At 41.8% G+C, this 21,654-nt stretch overlaps 1 protein-coding gene across 1 annotated transcript in view; it reads left to right on the top strand.

Moving 5' to 3' along the window:
* phip (pleckstrin homology domain interacting protein) overlaps positions 1-21,654 on the top strand; it is a 53,650-nt gene that overhangs the window by 12,365 nt on the left and 19,631 nt on the right. The window contains exons 8-16 of the mRNA XM_017487185.3: positions 6,147-6,368; positions 6,587-6,687; positions 6,839-6,909; positions 9,234-9,334; positions 9,460-9,500; positions 11,227-11,325; positions 12,804-12,960; positions 19,462-19,596; positions 20,036-20,164. Coding sequence (XP_017342674.2) covers positions 6,147-6,368; positions 6,587-6,687; positions 6,839-6,909; positions 9,234-9,334; positions 9,460-9,500; positions 11,227-11,325; positions 12,804-12,960; positions 19,462-19,596; positions 20,036-20,164 — 1,056 coding nt within the window. The remainder of the gene's footprint in view (positions 1-6,146; positions 6,369-6,586; positions 6,688-6,838; positions 6,910-9,233; positions 9,335-9,459; positions 9,501-11,226; positions 11,326-12,803; positions 12,961-19,461; positions 19,597-20,035; positions 20,165-21,654) is intronic.

Here is a 21,654-nt window from a genome sequence, read left to right as displayed (position 1 = left end):
TACTGTAAATAAATGCTCCACCAGTAAACTTGTGTTTCGTGAACGTCAGTAAGGAGCTTTTTCTTTTCCTAGTTGTTGACCCTACTTGTCTGCGGGGCTGAAACGAACGATTATTTTCATAATCGATTAGTCGGCCGATTATTATTATTATTATTTTTTCTTCGATCGATCGATTAATCGGATTGGGGGCGATCTTTCAGTACCATCGTTTTGTTTATTTTAAATAAAATCCACAAACTGAGTGTTACAAATGTAAACTTCAGACTAAAACTTTACACAACTGTTTGTCCAATTATATAAGACTGAAAAGAACCCAACACACACACACACACACACACACACACACACACACACACACACACACCAGAATATATATTATTCATTTAGGACTGTAGTTTAATTCAGTGCTTTTTGTGCATCCATAACAAAAAATGCATAAATACTTATATATGATATAAACTAATATACAGGTTTATATTATATAACAGTATTTATATGCGTTACTTTTTGTAAAAGGTAACGTCGACAAACAGGAAACTGAAGAAAGTCATTGTCGGTGATTCTGGGTATTGGGCTAAAGCTAGCGGCGTCAAATTACGTGCGTATGACGTCATGCGCCGTCGACTAGGAAGCGGCTTATACTTCCGGTTAGTAAAAAACCGCTAGTGTTCCATTTGAGATGATATTACCTTTCTAAAAATCATACACTAGACGGTAGAGTACACAGTGCATAGTGTAAGTGTACAGTACTTCATTTGGGACACAACTTTACGGTATTTACGGAAGTAACGTAATGAGTAAATCTCCCCCGTGCCGCGCGCAGACCCGACTAATCCATAATGAGATTCGTTTTTCATCGTTGAGTGTTATCGATTTTATCGATTAGTTGTTGCAGCTCTACTTGTCAGAAAAAAATAAATAAATAAAAAGCCTGGACACGTAATCTCAGTTCCTGAGAAGACATGGTGCACCTGCATTCCTCAGCAGAAGATGACAAGGGGGTGAGTGTGTTCCGGAGACTGGATCTTAATCCTGGTCCGTTTGTTCATCACCGTTTTGCTTTCATTCACTTTGACTGAAGGAATGTGTGAAGATCACCGAGACATCCTTCCTCATATGGCTGAGTTAGTCAGGGCTTACTGGATGCCTTTACACAGGGGCTAGCGTCGCTGCCTCGTAGCTCCAGGGTACACGGGTCGATCCTGAGCTCGGGTTACCGTCTGTACTGAATTGCTCATGCTTCGGTGGGTTCATGGGTTCTCTCTAAAACGCGCCGGTAGTTGGATTGGAGAGTTTGAGCTATTAGTGAATGTGTCTGTGCAGATGGCCTGGCATCCTATCCAGCGTGTCTTATCCCTCTTCATGCCCGGCGTTCCCGACCACGAACGGGATCGACGAACGAAGGGTTGATTTTCTATACCGCCGTCCTGCCTTTCTTTATTCCCAACGACTTTAGTTATCACGTCGCGCTCCTTCGCTAATCGTATCGCTCCGTATTGTTTGCATGCGAACAGCAGGATCATGTCAGATAACTGCAGCTGAGAGAGCAGCTGAAGTGCAATAGCAGTGTTGCTGGTTGATATTTGTAGTACTTTGAGTGCATTAACTGGCACAGAGAGCAGTTTCAGTCTGTAGATAAATCTGATGTGATTTGCATTGCAGAGGGAATATTATTACATGCACTTACTGTATTTATTCTCCAACACCATCGTCCGATCCACAACGGAGGGAATATCTTTAGGAAGAAAGGTGCTCATCCCTTCAGTACAGTTTCCAGAAACGCGTACAATCCGAGGATTCGCTTTATTACCCCCCCCCCCCCCCCCCCCCCTTTAATACATCATGACCAGTGACCAGTGATAACTTGTCTGTTCAGACTGGAGTCACATTTGCAGTTATTAGTGGTGCTTGAAAAGCACTACTGTTGTTATTCATATTGTCATCGCATGAGCTACGAGTGCGAGAATAAAACGTCTCAGAGTGTTTAATTCACGTTATACGGGAGATATTTGCCAACGATTCCATTTAAAAAAAAAATTGTTTATTAACAAACACCCCAGCGTACTCTTTTATAGTATGCCTGTGAGGCAAGTTCGCTCCTGTAATCGCTTACACCAGCTTTAAACATCCCTTTATTATTCACCTTGGATTACGTGGACCGTCCCTGTGAACTAGCTGTTACTATAGAAACGCCGCTGTTGTCGAAAATTCATCAACACCTACTGATGAATCAGATCTGAGAATTCAACAGAGATGTTTTATAAACGTATATAAATATATATGTATATATATATATATAATATATAATGTGTATATATATATAGTATATATTTATATAATATATTATAACTAATTATTTATCCAAATTTAATTTCTAACATGGAAACTAGGAAGTTTGAAATGCTGCCTGTGGTGACGATGTTGACCCTGTCCAGCAGTGTAACCTTTAACTTTGTCACGTATTTGTTCTTCCTCCGAGAGCGCGTTCTTCCTCTCGTCCGTTTCTCGGTGCGCGCTCGGGTTCCATTTTCTCCTGCAATAGTTTTTAAATAACCAAAAATGGCTGAACTGCAACGATTACACCCACCCACCTCTCCCTCCCTTTTCGCCTTCCCTCCACTTCAATCTCTTTCTCCTTCTCTCTCCTGATGCTTGCTCAAGTGTGTGTGTGTGTGTGTGTGTTGGGGGGGGGTGTGTCTTTCTGTGTGCGTCGTGTTTCTTTTGTGGCTGTGGAAGCAAGGCAAGAATAGGATATCATCATCATCTCATTCGTATCGCAGAGCTGTAAGCGAGTGTGACATTGGCATTCAGCGTGTGTGTAACATGCGTTTTCGGGAATGCGCCTGGCCCCTCGTCTCTTACGGAGAGCGCCGTAACTCCGAACACGCCGCGCATGTAAAGCGCGGACTCTCAGACCGGTTTAACAGTTTGCATAAAATGAGTGCGTGCATGTTTTTTTGTTTTTGTTTTAAATGATTATTATTATGATTTGCAGCAGTATTAAACAGGAAGTGAAGGTGTAGCGCGTGTTGTGTGTTGGATTAAGATAGTATTGTTTCAGAGGTTGTTTTTTTTTTTTTTTTGAACGAGGGAAAGCTGCTGGAACGGGTTCTCCTCTGTAAGTTGTTTTTGCACGATGTCATGGGAAACGAACGTTCGTACCGGTTACCTCATTTCAAGTTTCAAAATCCACACTGGTTAGACGTGGTGAACACTTGAGCTCTGTTTCTACAAGTTAAAAAAAAAACTAAACCAGAACAGAAAAAGAAGTTAAACCTGAAAGACAATTAGTTGTGATTCCTTGTAATGGTGAAATGTTTTATTCCTAAGAAAATCATTCAAATAAAGTCGGAAATGGTGTTAATCCTGGTGAAATTACTTTCATTGATTTTTTTGGGGGTGTTTACCTCTTATGTACAGCGCTGTGAAAAAGTATTTGATTTCTTCCGCTTTTGTGTTTATCTCATAATGAATAGTCTTAGATCTTGAAACAAAATACAACATAGATCAAAGGCAACCTGCGCAAACACACAATATTGTTTTAATTCATTATTTTATTTTATTGAAGCAAAAAAAAATTTAAAAAATTCCAAACTGATTGCCCCCTTAAACATAAAATCTGGTTGTGCCACCTTTAGCACCCATAACGGCAACTAAACACTTCTGATAACTGGAGATCAGTCTTTCACTTACAGTACTTCTAGGACTGGGATTTACTCCTATGCTTTGGATCGTTGTCTTGCTGCGTAGTCTAGTTGCTCTTGAGTTTCAGTTTACGGACTGAAGAGCGGATATTCTCCTTTAGGATTTTCTGATAGAGAGCAGAATTCATGTTTCCCTCAGTTATTACAAGTTGCCCAGGCCCTGAAGCAGCAAAGCATCCCCACACCATCACACTTCCACCACCATGCTTGACCACAGGTATGATGATATTTTCGTGGAGTTCTGTGTTTGGTTTACGCCAGATTTCACGGGACTCCTGTCTTCCATATAGTTCTGATTTCGAGCCATCATTCCACAGAACATTCTCCCAAAAGGTTTGAGGATCATCAAGGTGTGTTTTGGCTAAATTCAGACGAGCCTTAATGTTCTTCTGGGTTAGCAGTGGTTTTCACCTCGCCACGCTTCCATGGGTGCCATTGTTCCCCAGTGTCTTTCTGATAGTTTCTGAACAGTGACCTTTATTGATACAAGAGAGGCCTGTAGGTCCTTTGATGTTGTCCTTGGGTCTTTTGTGACTTCCTGGATGAGTCATTGCTGTGCTCTTGGAGGAATTTTGGAAGGTCGGCCACTTGGGAACGGTGTAACCAACAGAGCCGTGGTGTTGTTTTGTGCTGTGATAGAAGCAGTAAGTGACGACAGTCGTAATTGAACCATGTAAAATAAAAAATGTATTTTTTTAAAATGGTGATTTTGCAATACCAGTACATAGAGGCAATCACTCAAGAACAAAAAAAAAGGATAATTAAAAACATTTGAGCAATCTGCATTAGACCGCTTGAAATGGAATGACACATATGTCAAGAATAAAACACAATGGGATGTGCTGTTATGGGAAAACAATCAATCAATGACAGGGTGATGTGATGTGGCCTGAGGCAAAAGTGTGATACCGTAGCAAATTGCAGATGATTCGATTTTTTAAAATGAAAGAATGTCATGTCTTTTCTTCTTGTCATGTAACCGAGGCTGAGCCGGATGCAGATGCAGTATAAAGTGATATATATCTTTAATGAGAGACAAATCCAATAACGTAGGCAAGGTCAAGGTCACCAAACGAGCTAGGGTTAGGTGATGAACAAACATCAACTTGGTCAACTGGGCTGAAGCAAGAGTCGGCTTGGCTGAAGCAAGAGTTAACTGGGCTGAAGCACGAGTCAGCTGGACTGAAGTATGAGTCAGCTAGGCTGAAGCAAGAGTCAGCTGGGCTGAAGCATGAGTCAACTGGGCTGAAGCAAGAGTCAATTGGGCTGAAGCAAGAGTCAATTAGGCTGAAGCAAGAGTCAACTGGGCTGAAGCACGAGTCAACTGGGCTGAAGCAAGAGTCAATTGGGCTGAAGCAAGAGTCAATTGGGCTGAGGCACGAGTCAACTGGGCTGAAGCAAGAGTCAATTGGGCTGAAGCACGAGTCAACTGGGCTGAAGCAAGAGTCAATTGGGCTGAAGCAAGAGTCAATTGGGCTGAAGCAAGAGTCAACTGGGCTGAAGCAAGAGTCAACTGGGCTGAAGTAAAAACCGAAAGTCAGGAAACTAGCAGATGTCAAGAAACCACAGTAGTGAGTACAGAAGCAGAAGGCTTAGTAAAGACAGGCGGGTAAACACCGAGCAATACTTTGCACTTAAACAAAGAAACAGGGGGGTTTAAATGCACAAACTTATGGGTGGAGAAAAGACACGAATCAAAACAAAAACACACGTGGCAACGTAAACAAAAAACATGACAACACGTGATGGGCTGCTGTGCGCACCGAGCGCCTCTACGCGCAGCGCTCAGCCCGAGGCATCACTTATCAGTTTACATTTATACTTAAATGTTGTTCATATTTTATGTTTATATTTTTAAAAAAGGGATTTAAAAAAAAACAAACATTTGGTCTCGTCAAGTCCCACCCACTCACTAGCTACTAGGGCTGGGCGGTATGACAAAAATACCATATCACGATACTTGAGAACATTCCTACGATACATGCTGTGATATATAGTTTAGCTCCCAAACAGCAGTAAAATAAACAAGAACCGTTAAATTGAGTTTGACGATACTTCAATGCCTACAAAGACAAAGAAGATGAAGTAAAAAAACAACAACGACCAAAAAAAAACCGACACAACGGGAGCGGAATACCCGGAGGAAACCCCCGAAGCACGGGGAGAACATGCAAACTCCACGCACACAGGGCGGAGGCGGGATTCACACCCCCAACCCTGGAGGTACGAGGCAAACATGCTAACCACTTATTACATTATATATTGCCCAGCGGGGAGTAACACACTCAGAGGAACGCTCTATCTAAACCTCCTTTGCATAGATCAGCTCAATTGGCTAGTGTCACTGATTGACAGTGGAGAGACTAGTCTGTCCCTCCCACCCAGAGAGCACGGCCAGTTTTGCTCTCATGGTTTGCTGAGCAGCTCTTAACTCTGCTGTAGGGTTCAGATGACTGCCTGGTGAAAATTTGGGCCACAGATGACGGGAGATTGTTAGCCACACTGAGGGGTCATGCTGCAGAAATCTCAGACATGGCGGTGAACTACGAGAACACACTGCTGGCAGCTGGAAGCTGTGATAAGATGATCAGAGTGTGGTGTCTACAGACTTGCGCTCCACTGGCTGTGCTCGAGGGACATGCAGCCTCTATAACGTCACTACAGGTACACACACGCACACACACACACACACACACACACACACACATTTACTCCCAAAAACACACTTACAAACATATAAACTGTGTTTCACTTACAGCAGGATGGGAGTTTACTGTGATGTAATTTATCATGATAATGATATTATCATTGTATTCCGAGCCCTACCATGCATATACATTTTCCTTGTGTGTGTATGTGTGTGTGTGTGTGTGTGTGTGTAGTTCTCTCCTCTTTGCAGCGGTTATAAGAGGTTTCTGTCCTCCACCGGTGCCGACGGAACGATCTGCTTCTGGCAGTGGGACGCTCGGACGCTCAAATTTGGGTGAGCGCTCTTTACACGCTTCCCGCCAGGAGCCGCGACACGTACCCGAACCCACACGTCTCCGGTTCATTCTCACGCACGCTCCTAATTTTCATTCTCATTTGTCACGTAATGTCATCATGTAACAGTGTGTGTTTACGCGCCCATGCAGGCCGCGACCCAGCAAATTCACAGAACGGCCCAGACCGGGTGTGCAGATGATCTGCTCATCATTCAGCGCAGGTAGGCCGGAAACACAGCCCTTCTGCCCTTCCTTCTGCCCTTTCCCTGTCCCAGTCCCTGTCCCAGCGTGTCATCACCGACAGACGTTTATAATGATGCGGCTGATCCCACCCATGCAACATTCCATACATAACAAAGGAATACAGGAAACTAACACAAGTCAAGTTATCGGTCAAGTTTAGTTATTTATAAAGCTTAAAATCACACCTGAAAGGGCCTTGAAGAAACAGTTTAGCGAACGGGCACAATTTTCGGCTTAAACCAAATATAGACTCGCGTTCACGTATAAAAAGAAGCAAAACCGTGTAGTAATTTGACCTCGGACAACTGAAATCACGAGTTTTTGCCGAGTTTCATTCTGACATGAGCTTCAGTTAATTTAGTTCCACTTTTAACCTTAAGCGCTGTAACAAAATGGCACCGTCTGTATCTGTTTAGTTCTCCAAAGAGGTCTCTTGTGAAGCCAGACGGCCACACCTTGCTTTTTGCCCTCTTCCACACACACGAGCACTAGGGCTTGGGAGGATCGATGATCTCCGATAGATTCTAAGTCGTGCTTGTGATTTTAACGCCTGTGGGGAAAACGCGGTGTCTGCAGTTTTCAGGATTGACGACGATAAAGCGTGTCACATTTCGTAATACGCGTTTCCTTTCCGCGTGTTCTCTATCCTATAAGAACCTTAATAACATGCCGTCTGACTTCACTTCAGAGCAGAGCAACTAAACATACTGTTTCTTCGCGTCCCTCGCCGGGATCCGAACTCGCAAACGCTTTTCTGTTGCACCACTCTGGATTTATTCATTTTTAAAAATTGAATATGAAAGCTACCACTTATGGCCCCGGACACATAGGAAAACACTGCTAAAATCCCAGAGGGAGAAATACCGGCGCCGCCAGCATTCTCTGTGAAGTCTTACTTTATTGTCTGTACGCGCCTGAGATATTTTCAAACAACCGGTTCGATTTCCCAAGACGTTAACAAAAGTAGTAGCGTAATTTAAACCGGCGCGATCCAGACCAGGCAGTTACTAAGGATGAACGAACACACGCTTGTACGTTCATGTTAACGAATGCAGCTTTTCTTTATCCTGCGAGTCACTTGTGCGACTGTTTTTTTATAGCGTCCTGCAAGATCCCAGTCCTGATACGTACCCTAATTGAAGCAATTATAGACGGATTTTGGGTGAGACAGACTTCCATTGCCGTGAACCGCCGATATCTGTCCAATCAGCACGCGTTTTCTCGTTCTAGATCCGAATTGCTTTTGCTTAGCCCTATTTCAAGTCAAATCTGAGCAGAGAAAGGAGCAACGCGAGTAACTGTTTATATTATCGGAAAACAGAAATGTTCGATCCGAATCTGTTGGAATTTTTAAAATTGGCGTGGATTTTTCAATGTGACACTGAAATAAAACTACTTTGGATTTCAGATCGATTCAAAACGAAATCTATCATTTAAGTCTGATCTAAGTCTGATCATTTAGTTCCACTGCAACTTTCAGGTGTAAACGCAGACTGTCCTGCTTCTTTACACTTCTTTGTTTATTCAACAATGAGGTTTTAAATCTGAATTCAAGGCAGTGCCTGGTTTGTGAAGCAATACATTACAATACTGTGACTTCGATGGTGTTTACATTTCATATCGGAGAATTCGGTGCCTTTTAAACACCCCAATCCTGCCCGTGTTTGGATTGTGTTTGGAAAAGTTAGGAAACGTTCTTCCTCAGGTTGCTCGTAATGGCATCTTTGTACCAGAGAGGGCGAAATTCCTTAATAGTCGATGTTTATAAACCCATCTCGGCTCCTCCGGCCGCGATTTTAGCGATTTAGCGATCGCAGGAACGAAGGCAAAATCAAGCAAACTCTGTAGTATTCCGAGGAGCTCGCAATTTTTCAAAATTACCGCAGATTTTCCGCAGATCCGGGCCGAGACGCGTCACGTGACGTCATTTAGCCGCAACGGTCTCCTGTGATATTTAACTGATAAATAATCCCACGTATTTATACGCTTATTCCTTTTGCGTGTGCTGTAGATTTTCTTTGTTATCACGTTCTCGTACGAAAGAAGAACCACGGCTAGCGAATCAGTCCTGTTCACGGTTTTATTATGAACTCGACCACATGCAAGCTCCGCGCTAGTACCCTGAAGGTTGTGAGTTCGATATACGAGCCAGTGATGGACCTTCAGCTGCTCAGCTTAAATGCTCGGATTGAATTCTGTCTCACTTATGAGTTGCTCTGTATTCGAGTGCCTGCTAACGGATTAAGTGTAATGTCATGTAATCGAATGTAATCTAAATATAGTGATAACTGCTGTGTTTCAGGTGGGATGTTTTTGGCCACAGGCAGCACTGATCACATTATCAGAGTGTACTACTTTGGTGGAGATCAGCCAGAGAAGATAGCCGAGCTGGAGTCGCACACTGTGAGTGTGTGTGTTTGTGAGTGTGTGTGTGTGTGTGTGTGTGTGTGTGGTTGAAATGAAGTCATGAAACTTTTCTTACTGTCTGGTTGTCACACTCTCTTCATGCTTTAATCACCTTTCTGTAGGATAAAGTCGACAGCATCCAGTTCTCACATGGAGGAGACAGGTGAGATGTGTGTGTGTGTGTGTGTGTGTGTGTGAGTGTGTGAGCATGTCTGTGCTAGCTGTTAAAGGAACATCAGTTCTGATTAAGCGAACCGGCGTGTTCCGGTGTCATGATCTGACGTCAGCGGAAAAAAACAAAACAACAACGACGAGATGAAAGAAAACCAAGCAACGCCTCATGCCAACACCTACACACACACACACACACTCATACATGGGTTTAAATAAGTATATACTTTACAAACACACACATCGACGCACGCACGAGCATTTACGATGCTTACACACCGAATTTAAAGCCCCTTGCGTATTCGCCGTGAAACACAACGCACAACCTCTGAGGAGATCTGCGTGTTTCCGTCTGTCACACTCGTTTTAATGAGGGGAAGTCTGGCAATAGGGGACGCTGAGAGAAGCAGAACGAGGGACGAGGAGAGAGGGAGAGGTATGAACACCACCCAGTGGTGTTATAAATAAGGATACTTACTTGCGTTAGCAGTAAGGACGGGTGGAACAGGACGAAAAGCTCCTCGTTCTTGCCGAATAAGCAGCCAATAAATGAGTCGAAATGCTATATACGTGGAAAAGGAAGACTTCAAATAATAATAGGACGATTTCCTGAAATGTACACCACCGGTCAGAAGTTTGCGGACACTCGACTGGAAGGTTTCTCATGATCGTTAAAAAGCGTTCGATCTGAAGGTGTGCGATTTAAACGTGCGAGATCGGTGTCGTAGACAAAAATACAATCGTGCCGACGTACTCGTTTGTTTCATGAGAAAACGAACATTTTATTTACAATAAAATCTTTTTTTAGACGGACGACTCGGAGCGAAATATTTCCGAAAAGCAGCCGATAAGCGTCCAGCGTCGGTGTGAACTCTTAACTTTAACACTTTTTAAAAAGCACCTCGGGGAAATTCCTCAAGAAATCGGGTGAGAAAACGCCAAGAATGCATTTCTGGAAATTCTAGGCGAAAAGGGCCGTCTACGTTGAAGACGCTAAAATATTAAATTACGCTGAAATGTTTTGGATTTATAAATCGAAATGGTTTCACACACTCTTTCACAGTGATGGTGGTTGGTAAATGAGACCTTTTAGCTGGTACTCGTGTTCGACGCACGTGAATCGAAGACGGCTTTACAGCGCGTTGCGATGACGTCACGGGACGCGTCTCGGCCCAAACCCGCGGAAAATCTGTGATCGTTCTGAAAGATTGCTAGCTCCTCCGAATATCGCAGTTCCCTTGATTTTACGTTCATTTCTGCGATCGCAAAATCACCAAATCCTGGAGGGACCGCTCAGGTCCTGTTACTGACATTTGGTTAGAGCCAAGCACACCGTGTAGAGGTCGCAGAAAACAGAGTCACGGACTAGTCCGGTGCAATTACCACGTTGGACTTAAGTGAGCGATATCAGCTGGAGTATTACAGAATGTTAAATGCTATTAATAATTAGCTAATAGTATGATCTGCAAACCAGGAAAGTCCAGGAGTTGTTGTTTTTTTAAAAAAAAATCTGCATGGAGGATACCGGAGGAGACATCGCTTATCTCGAGATGTGACTTTTACATGGATAAAATGACGTCCTACACTTGAAGTAAACTGTAAACAGAGGGGAGTTTGGTCAGCTTGTCCTTCATGTCGTGTTCTCTTAATTGACATGGTCCCAGTGAGTGTGAGTTTGAATCCAGGCTTGTTTACACGTGCACGGTGTGTATGCGCAGGTTTGTGAGCGGCAGTAGAGACGGGACAGCGCGGATATGGCAGCTGCAGCAACAGGACTGGAGAAGCATATTGCTGGACATGGCCACCAAACTGCCCGGGTAACACACGACCCCACACACCGGCCTCTGGTTTTTTACAGGTTTTAGTTCACGTGAATGGTGTTGTAATGAACAACGGAGTGGTGTGATGTCGAGTTACTGTTACAACCTCAAAGTCGATTATTTTCCAATAACAGCATCGTCCCAAAGTGTTTTATTTCGCTTCTAGCATAGCGCAATTTGCCAACAACTAACAACAGTAACATTTCATTTGAGAAAACGCAAAGTCCTCTGTCTTAAAGATTTAAGCGTAAAGTTACAGCACCGCCTCTGCCTCTGCTCAGAACAAAAAAAAAATGCTAACAATGGAGACTCCTTCCGTAAATGCTAAATAAACATCTCCTTATAGAAAACCTCAATAGATCAATAATTAAATCCATTTTTTTTTAATCAGTTTTTGTGGAGCGTCTGCCATGTACTTTAAGTTCCTGCGATTGAGGTGTTACTATAGAAAAAATAACACATTCGAACGAGCGCATTAATAAAAAAAATTTGAATTACAGCTGCCGCTAATGTCGGAGCTGCTGTTGTAGAACATGAATCATCACTTTGTGACCAGTCCGAATCGAGAATTCAGCATTGCTGTGGTTTAAATCGAAATAACAGACAGGATCAGTGTGTGCAGATTTGTATTCGTTTGCATGAGTGTTATTGATGAGGTTAGATTTTGTAGTTTTTATAACTTTCGGCTCGTCAGATTCATACCGATCTTTCGTTTTAGTTTTACAACGTCAGGATGACTTTTGAATGAGTGCCGGTGGAGATTCTTTTCTTTTTTCTTTTTTTCTTTCTTCTCTGCTAGAAGCTTCTTTAAAGCAGGTCGTGCTAGTTGAACCCACAGTTCATTCTTTCACTACATCACACTTTCCAATATGGCCAGACTAGTACCGCGTGCGAGTTTTACAGCACTGGTCAATGATTAAAATATACGCATTCACCGTTTCTTCTCAGTGCCGGATTAGCGTTTTATGTTGAAAATAATAAACGTTTGAAGTTTTTCCAGGTTGCTAAAAACATACATCTTATGCATCTGAACCAAAAAGACTATTAACAAAAAAAAATCAAAAAATAAGTAGTGCTTGGTTTCAGCGGTTCAGCAAAGAATTTTCGTTTCCAAGCCTGTAGTACGGTATATTGAGAATATTGAAGGTACTTTAGAGGAGAAGAATTCAAATTCAGTTTAATGCTTTAATTGGCAGCCCTATGAATTCATATGTTTGTCGAAATATATTTGAAGTACATTCCCATTGATACAAATTTTGATAGAACTATAATTGAAAACCACTCTTGTTATGTCAAGATCACGAGAAAACAATAAAGAACGAAATCAATAATGCATGACTGCTTAGGGCTTCCGTACATATTTACCAAGGGTGCCAATATTAGTGGAGGGCACTGTATATACATACACACATATATATATATATATATATATATATATATATATATATATATAATCTTTTATTTTATTCCATCAGGAAGTACAACCCTCCACCCCTGGAGGACAAAGTGACCAAACTGAAGGTCACCATGGTGGCCTGGAATCGCCACGACAACATGGTCATCACAGCGGCCAACAACCTGACACTGAAGGTGTGGAACTCGTATACAGGCAGCCTCATCCACATCCTCATGGTAAGAATGCTGCTGCAGTGTCAAGTCGTGTAGTTTATCATTCCAACAGTGGCTCTTCCATTATCATCCATTAACCTTCATGTTCAGTCAGAACGACCCCGTACTAAACGATGTTTCCGTAAGAACGCATGACATTGACTCAGTTCGTTTTCTAAACCAGCAGGGACACGCTCGCTTTTACAGACATGCGGACACAGCAAAGTATTTCAGTAGTAAAAAAAATTTATATATACATATACTTATATGTATATATATATGTAGCAGAGCCATAATTCATTGACTCTATCTTTCTAAGCATGAACCATCATGTCTCCTGTAGCAGATCCTCTCTTGTGGTTTATTCAGAGTATTGCTCTACGTGCCTTTATCTTTATCTTGAACTGTTTAGGTGATATTAACTCGGACGGGAGAGAGTTTTCACAGGATATCATTTTATTGACCCAGTCCGGGCTGACTAGTGAGCTGACGTGGTTTGTTTATTGAATAAAATAAACTCGATGAAACGGTGTTTAAAGGCAAATGGATGAGTCTCAGAAGTCACTCACCAGAGTTCATGGCGCTAGTCCAGAGTGCGCTACAAATCAAAACATAACCTTTTAAAATCGTCTCGTTTATAACCACAAACTAGTCATTAATGGGTAAGCCTTGAATTTGTTTTATTTCCAGCTTTATCATTTAGTAAAACTGTAACGTTTTATTATGTCTATGACTAAAAAAAAGCAAAAACACTAAAAGGACTATTCCTTGCACTGGCTCACCGGTCTAGTGGGAAGGTTCAGCTTGCATTTCTTAGCACAGCTTTTCTTTTCTTTTTTTTTTTTTTTTTTTTGCTTCCTACTTTAATGTTTTTATCGGGCTTTCGTGTAACGAGACAAAGCACAGCAAAACAAACAAACGGTCGAACAAGAAAAAAAGAGAAATAATAAAAAATAAACAAGTAAATAAAAATGTACACGGTTGCCCGTGGTTACAACGGTTACCTTACCATTACAAAACGGTACGAATCCTTGTATTTGCGTGAACGTTACTCCATGTGTATTTTCGTCACACGACACCTCCTCCAGTTTTTCCCCACGTCTTAAAAAAAAAAAAAAAACAAACTTTTTCCTACCCGTAGCTGGTAAGTCATTTTTTTTTTTCCCACTATGTTGACTTCTTGTACAATTTCCATCCATTGTTTCATATTTGCTGGTTCTGTCTTATAACAGTTTCCTGTGATGGCTTTTTTTCTTGCTATAAATAATATTTTGGTTAAAGAAACATTCTTTAGGTGCTGAATAACCCAGAATATCTTTAACCACATCCTCCAACATGGTTATCGAGAGCCGGTTTGTTTGCTCTTTATTTTAGGTGTTATAAGCTTTAATATCCCGAGTGGAGGAAGTTTTGCAGTCCCGCAAATTGCACAGATCTGAGTTGTCACCCTGCGTTTTATCCCGCTGTACGTGTTCACTACAGTATCCTTAGCACAGCTTTTCAAAAAAAAAAAATGTCAGGGAGCGTGTTTGAAAGGACGCAGCTCGATCAGCTTCGAATGACACATAAGGCGTAACACACAGCGGGGCGTGTCATAGGACAATAATCCACGACGGGGTGGCGTGATGCACGTGACACGAAGCAGAGGAGCGTGGCTTATACTCGAGGCATGACTTTGTATACATGTACAGAAGCAGCTCCACACACTTGCCTGCGCACCTTATCGTACATCTAGAGGATTTAACGTGACGTTTACTAGATGGCCACGTCATCTCCGAAACGTCCCGGTCCATCTGGTTTCCTGGCAGAACTGAAAAATGTTCCGGGATTTCATGCGAGCGCACTGATGAGCTCTGTTTGTGTGTAAATCTTTCCAACCCAGCTGTGTCTGAAATAAAATAATAATAATTAAACAAAAACAAACAAAAAAAAACAACCTCTGACCTAACATTTAAAAGTATTGTGTAGTACCGCTCCACAAGACAGACCTTTCAGTACGTTTTGAAGGCGACACGTTACAGGGAAACCGGTCAGTTTAAGTACTCGTTAACGGTCTAGAATAGTTCATAAGTGTGATTCGAGAGACAACGCTAGTTTGTTTGGAAGGGAGTCCAACTTTGAATAAATCAGAGGAGGCGTGTAAGTGTCGATTCTCATCGCTCGACGAGAACGTTTGTATCAGGACACCTCGTGCTAATCTTGATGTTTCGTTTTTCGGCGGTTTGCCGAAATCAAAACGGCGGTCTAGAATTAATGGCAAAGAAACAATCGAAAGAAAACGAGGAAAAACGGAGAAAATCATACTCGGAAATCCACACTGGAATTGGCGAAACCTTACTGAGGGAAGTCAACCTGCTATAAGTACACTGAAGTGGATGAGGGTTAACGGGAAACATGTGAGTGCGAGAGAGAGACAGAGAGAAAGAGAGAGATAATATCTGGACTGGATTGTGGATTCGTGGCGGTTTCTGGATCAGAGGTGGATTCGGATGTGGCACGTTTCCAACTGTAAAATGTTCAGTGATTTCACGCACGGCAGTGTTAAACACGCTGACGAGCTCTGTCCGTCTTTAAATCTTTCGGCCGTCGTCGTGATTGTCGTCATGAGCTGCGTCTCAAATCAAAAGCTCTGACCTTACTAAATATAATAAGTGTTTACTAATCGTGAAAACCCAGAAGACTGCTACACGAGACAGCCCTGTCAGTAGGTTTTGAATGAGATGAGGCTACGTGTAATATTTCAAAGTAGTAGCATAACATCCGTCTTTATAATTCAAGTGATATTTCTGATTTATGAATTTATGAAAATGAATGAATAAAATTTGTGAACCCATTTCTAAACCAGGTGATCCCATGTGGGGTCATGACCCCTATTTTGGGAACCCCTGGACCGTTACAAATATCAGTTGAATACTGATTCTGATTGGATGAATTTGTATCGCCTTCAAATGAAACAGATCAAATAGCACATTGGGACAAAACACTATGATGCACAAGATCACAATGAATTCAGATGATTTAATATGAAACAAAATGACTACCTAGGCGATTAAAGCTTCGCTCTTAAAACAGATGTGTTAAGAATTTTGAACGCACCTGCGTGTCTAGTTAAGGACATGATCGGTGTGTTAGTACCTTTAATACGTGCTGTGTGTTAGTATGTGTTCATAAAGAACACAAAAATAACACGTGTTGTTTATACGTTTTCCCCCTACTATTATCCTCAAATGCAATTTGTCTGTATGCTGAAATTCTACTAAAATGCTCCGAAAATAAACAAACGGTCGCATGAAATTCGGCTGACGTTCATTAAAACGATTAAAACATTTGACAGATGTAAGAATAGGAGTCGATGCATCTTCGTACAAATCTCCCGGCCATCTGGGAAGACAGGAGTCCCGCTCCCTTCCATTTGAAAAGCTGTCAAAGAGCAAAAAGAGTGTCGGTTAGTTGTTCGCTACAAAAATATGGACAAATGCCTTTGGGCTTCAACTGAGAAACGTGACCTCCACTCTCTTAATGAACAAAATGGCGCTGTAGACTCACCAGGAAAATCTAGCTGACTTGCGGATTTTTATTTTCCTGCCTTTAGCAAGTCGCCGCCAATGTTTTTGCACAACCTCATTAAGATAGTGGAAAGCATTACAACCTACTGTAACCCCCAGCCTCCCTTTCTGTCACATTAACCTTGTGAATGTTTGACCTCGACATTACCGAACTAGCTAAGTTCCATTAGCCACTGACTGCTGTCTGCACGTGTTATCCTGCATTAACATACGTTAAGTGTACGTTGTGTGCCTACAGTGCGAGGTAAGTTCTCTTCATGGAGTTAGATATTAGGAGTTATCATGTGGCGTAACCCACACTGATAGATAGGTGCCTTCTACAAGTATTCAATTATTATCTGTTCACCAACATTACACTATTACATCTAGCTGCCAGCTTCTTGGATGCGACGTATGGAAAAACGATGGAATCACCACACTTAGAGGATGCTCACCTGGCTTTTTTATTTTACTTCGTAGCAAATAAACAAAGTCGCAGATATGACAGAAATTTTTGGTTTAATAGCTGAACATTCTGGCTTCAGGAAAAAGACCTCAAACAAGTTCAATTAAATTGTTTTAATTAATGGCGTTTTTTTTTTTTCCAGATCAAGTTTACAGTGGGCTAAAGTTTACGCACAGCCGACTGGGAGCAAACAATATCTTTTTGCCACACTCCGTGTTGGATTTCCTTCTTGAATGAGTTTTATAATCCTTTCCATTGTTTGAATTGACAACTCGGTTGTTGGGGCCGTGCTTCCTTTCAGAAAGTCCAAGGTTAAGGTCTGTAAGCCCTCTCGTTTAACTGCAGACTAATTTGCATTTTTAGACTTGTGCTGGTATTCATTTTAGAAATGCAAATTAATTTAATTATTATTATTTTTTTTAAATTTTCTTTCCTGTACTTGATCTGGGGGGGAAAAAAATGCCATTAATTAAACTAATTTCATTGAACTTTTTTGGAGTATGTTTCACAAAGCCAAAATGTTCAGCTATTAAAAAGCCACGTGAACATCCTCTAAGTGTGGTGATCCCAAGATTTTTTTCCCAGAGGTAGTAAAAAAAAATGAAAGTCACAGGCCATGGTTACAATCAGGGCTAAATACAACCTGACCTGTATGAAAGAACCTGACATAAGAAATTAAATATTGGGGCTCACGGCTATATCCCGTATCCGTGGCCCACACCGGCGGAGTGTGATATTACGTTTTTTATTGTGTCAGCACACTACAGAGTCATCAGCGTTCAGCTCATATCAACAGTAAAACACCAGTACATCCCTGCCAGGATGAAATAAGCTCACTATGACATGCTTTGGCCTGGGATTTTGGTGAACACACCACAATCTATTTTTATAGTCCCCTGTTTGAGCCTTTTACCCTTCAGTCGATCTCAGTTGAACGTCAATAATGCATTTCATGTTTCGCAGAATAAGAGTCCAGCTTTTATCTATAAATCAGAGGAGGCGTGTAACGTTCATTCCGGCTGATAGTGACGAAGTATCAGGATGCTTAAAGATGATTTCATCGAGCGCAACGCAAATCTCGAGAGTTAGTTTTCCAACAGTTTGCTGAAATGAAAACGAATGATCAGGATTAACGGTTAAAAAAACAAGACAACGACAAACAGACGAAAAAAGAGGAATGGCAAAAACCTTACAAAGCAAGGTGAACGGATATAAGTACAGTGGATTAGATGAGGGTTAGCAGGAAACAGGTGAGTTCAATAGGCGAGAGAGAGAGGGAGGATGTCTGGATTTGTGGTGGATCAAAGGTGGATTCGGATGTGGCACGTTTAAAAAGATCTCTTTATTTTTATGTAGCTTTTATAATAAACAGCTTAACAAGGGGAAAAAACGTCAATTGATATCATTATCACGATGAATTCGACTATAATTCAGTTTTTTTCAGATTGTGGCACATATTAGTAGTACTTCAACAAATTAAAGGTGCAGTAGTGTAATATTTTTTTTTTATTTCTTATTAGTACAGATGACATGGAAAAATATCTATAACATGATTTAAAAAAAAAAAAACCCAATTTGAGCCATGGCCTCAGAACGGGTATGTTATGTGACTGAGATTACCCGTTTGGAAAAACGCCTTTAAGCTCCAGAGAGCTTGTTTGCGTTTGCATGAGCCTCCTGTCAGTCGTTTTACTGATACTCTTCAATGCCCCTTCAATCCGCCCCCATCTCGCTCTGAAATTGGCAGGCGCCCAGCACAGCCAGATAATTTCCTGTGAGCGAAAAAAATAAATAAAACATATCCAGTCTGTGCTTAACTTAACAACAAGAAACGAAGTGAAACCACAGTAAACACTGGCGGTGCTTTTTCAACATGGAGCATCTTACGCGCACCTAATCTTGCCAAATTATGTCTTAATGCAAGAACAGCCACTGATATTCACTCTGTATAATCAAGTAAGGAAAAACACAATTCGCCAGAAGTGTTTTATTCATCATAAACCACAACCTGGCAATCTGACACGGATTAAATGTTTTAAAAACGTATTAGTAAACGGCACATTTTTACATTTTAACCATGTTAATGTTGCAGTACATTCCACAAGACATGTTCTGTCATTACTTAAGTTATAGCAGCTAGAAACAGTCCGTCCCTAAGAACTCGCAAAGCACCATATCATCCGTCCTGTGCCGGGAAACCTGGTGTCACAAAGTGCTGATACGGGAAACTCCTTCCACGAATGTTACATAAACATCACCTTATAGAACGCTTCACCGTATGAACAGTTATATATTTGATAAAAAATAAAATGAATAAAAATTCATGTGGACTGTCACCATACAAATTTTTACCAAATGTTTGATGTAAAAATGTTTTCCTGTTTTTTTTTTCCGGGACAGAACAGTGTGTGTATGTTCCTTGAAATATCTCGGTACATACGGTGTATTGTACAGATTACTCTCAGTATCCTGATATGATATTTTTGGCTCATTGTACGACCGGTCTGTTCTCAGGGCCACGAGGACGAGGTGTTTGTGTTGGAGCCACACCCCTTCGATCCCAGAGTGCTGTTCTCCGCTGGCCACGACGGCAATGCTATTGTGTGGGACCTGGCACGAGGAGTTAAAATACGCTCCTACTTCAACATGGTAATTATACCCCACTGTCAGCTTCTGTTTATACACCGCACCGAATTACACCTTATTTTCCTCATTACTCGCTTTGTCCCGATATTATATTAATAAGCATTTTATTATTTAAATGCAGTATTCTCAGTGTTCAGATCAGGTTTTGGGTTTTCCATGGGTAGCAAGATCACGTGTTTTTACATATGTATTTCAGAAACGTGACGTATAGAGAAGTATTGAGTTTTTGAAATGATAAAGGTGCTAGGCATGTCAGCTGTCCCGTAGCGATCGCTACTGAAGTCAGGTTTCTTTGGCTAGACTACTTTTTTATCCGATTGATTTTGTAACTAAACCGCTTTGGCACAAGTCTTTGTAGTGTGATTTACTGCTGTGAAATGGTACATGCCTCGTAAACGTCCTGTCTGCACGCTGCATGCTTTATGTGTGCTGGTTGTTTCAGATCGAGGGTCAGGGGCACGGCGCGCTGTTTGACTGTAAGTGTTCTCCAGACGGGCAGCACTTTGCCTGTACGGATTCTCACGGACACCTGCTCATCTTTGGCTTCGGCTCCAGCAGCAGATACGACAAGGTACTGAAATCCATAGGAAAAGGCAGCTTTGTCAAGTTTTCATTTATTCTCTCTCTCTCTCTCTCTTTCTCTCTCTAGGTTCCGTCTCTACGATATTGAACAGAAATGTCTTTCTCTCAATCTAGGGATGTCACGCTACCAAAAATCTAGTCGTCGGTACCGATACCACCAAAAGTACACGATGCTCGATACCAAAGTTGATACCACAGTGTGGTATAAAAATAAAATGTAAAAAATAAAATAAAAAAACTCTCCTGGAGGACATCCTCCTCTGGATGATACTGGCAAAAGGAGCGATAGGGGGAGAGAGAGAGGGAGAGAGGGAGAGAGAGGGGGAGAGAGCGGGGGTGGGAAAGAGGGAGAGAGAGCAAGGGGGAGAAGGGGTGGAGGGGGAGAGGGGGGAGAGAGAGAGCAAGGGGGAGAGAGAGCAAGGGGGAGAGGGGGTGGAGAGAGAGAGAGAGAGAGAGGGGAATCGCAACCTCGATACTTTCGTTACAGAAGGGTACGAACGCTACTGCAGTTAAACAAGTACCGTCACGTTTTAAGAATGTTGGTACCGACTTGGTACCGAAGTATCGGTGACATCCCTATCTCAATCACAAGTAAAGTTCTAGCATTTTTAAAAATCTGGTTATCTCCAAAATGATGGGGAAAAAAACAACAACCAAAAAACAAAACCGGAAGGCGTTTAAGTTTGAAAGATTTTATTCTGATCTCCACTGAAAGACAGCACGCCTACCGTTTATGACCTAATCTAGTCATGGAAAAACAACATTACCGCCAGATTTGAGAGAATTATAACGGGGAAATGAGTTCTCAATTGGGTTATCAGCATCATCCACACCAGTCACTGTGGGATCACCTGAGGGATCACTATCAGCAATTAAACACCAGCCTTATCATCATCTCTTCACGATCGCTGATTACTTCAGGCTGTTCTGTCCAGTAACCTTCCTGCCTTTTTATTAGCTCATCCACACTCGTTAAGCTAGTCTCTTTGTTTGTTTGACGGCGTGACATCGCAGGAGCCCCACACACGTTTCGACATCTGACTACAAACCGATCTGATTACCCGTATTTCAGTGGGTCTGTTACGGTATATAACTCTTCAACATGTTTCAACATTTTCGAAGCGCGTGCGAGGAGATCGCCCTTAACGCAAGCAACGTTTTAGACATCTTTATGCGGACTGCCTGTTTTTTTTTGTTTGTTTGTTTGTTTGTTTTTTACCACCGTGCTTGTTGAACTAGCTGTTTACATGACGTGATTTTTCGGAGGAAGATAACCAAGGCTCGATTTAAAAGGTAAATAAAAATAAAAAACATTTCCATGTTGTTTTGGTGAAAACGATTTATGGTTTCTTAAAGCTGTAGCGTACGCATAAAAAACCAGATCTTCAGGTCAGCCAGAATCCAGTTTTCCCAGGCCACCACAGAGATGTATTTGTGATCCGTCGTCTTTTTAACGACGTGCATCTTTGCCTCGTAACG

Source organism: Ictalurus punctatus, chromosome 15 (genome assembly GCF_001660625.3).
Source record: "Ictalurus punctatus breed USDA103 chromosome 15, Coco_2.0, whole genome shotgun sequence".
Classification (NCBI taxonomy): Eukaryota; Metazoa; Chordata; class Actinopteri; order Siluriformes; family Ictaluridae; genus Ictalurus; species Ictalurus punctatus.
Note: the sequence above shows the minus strand (reverse complement) of the source record. Positions and strands in the feature narration are given on the sequence as shown.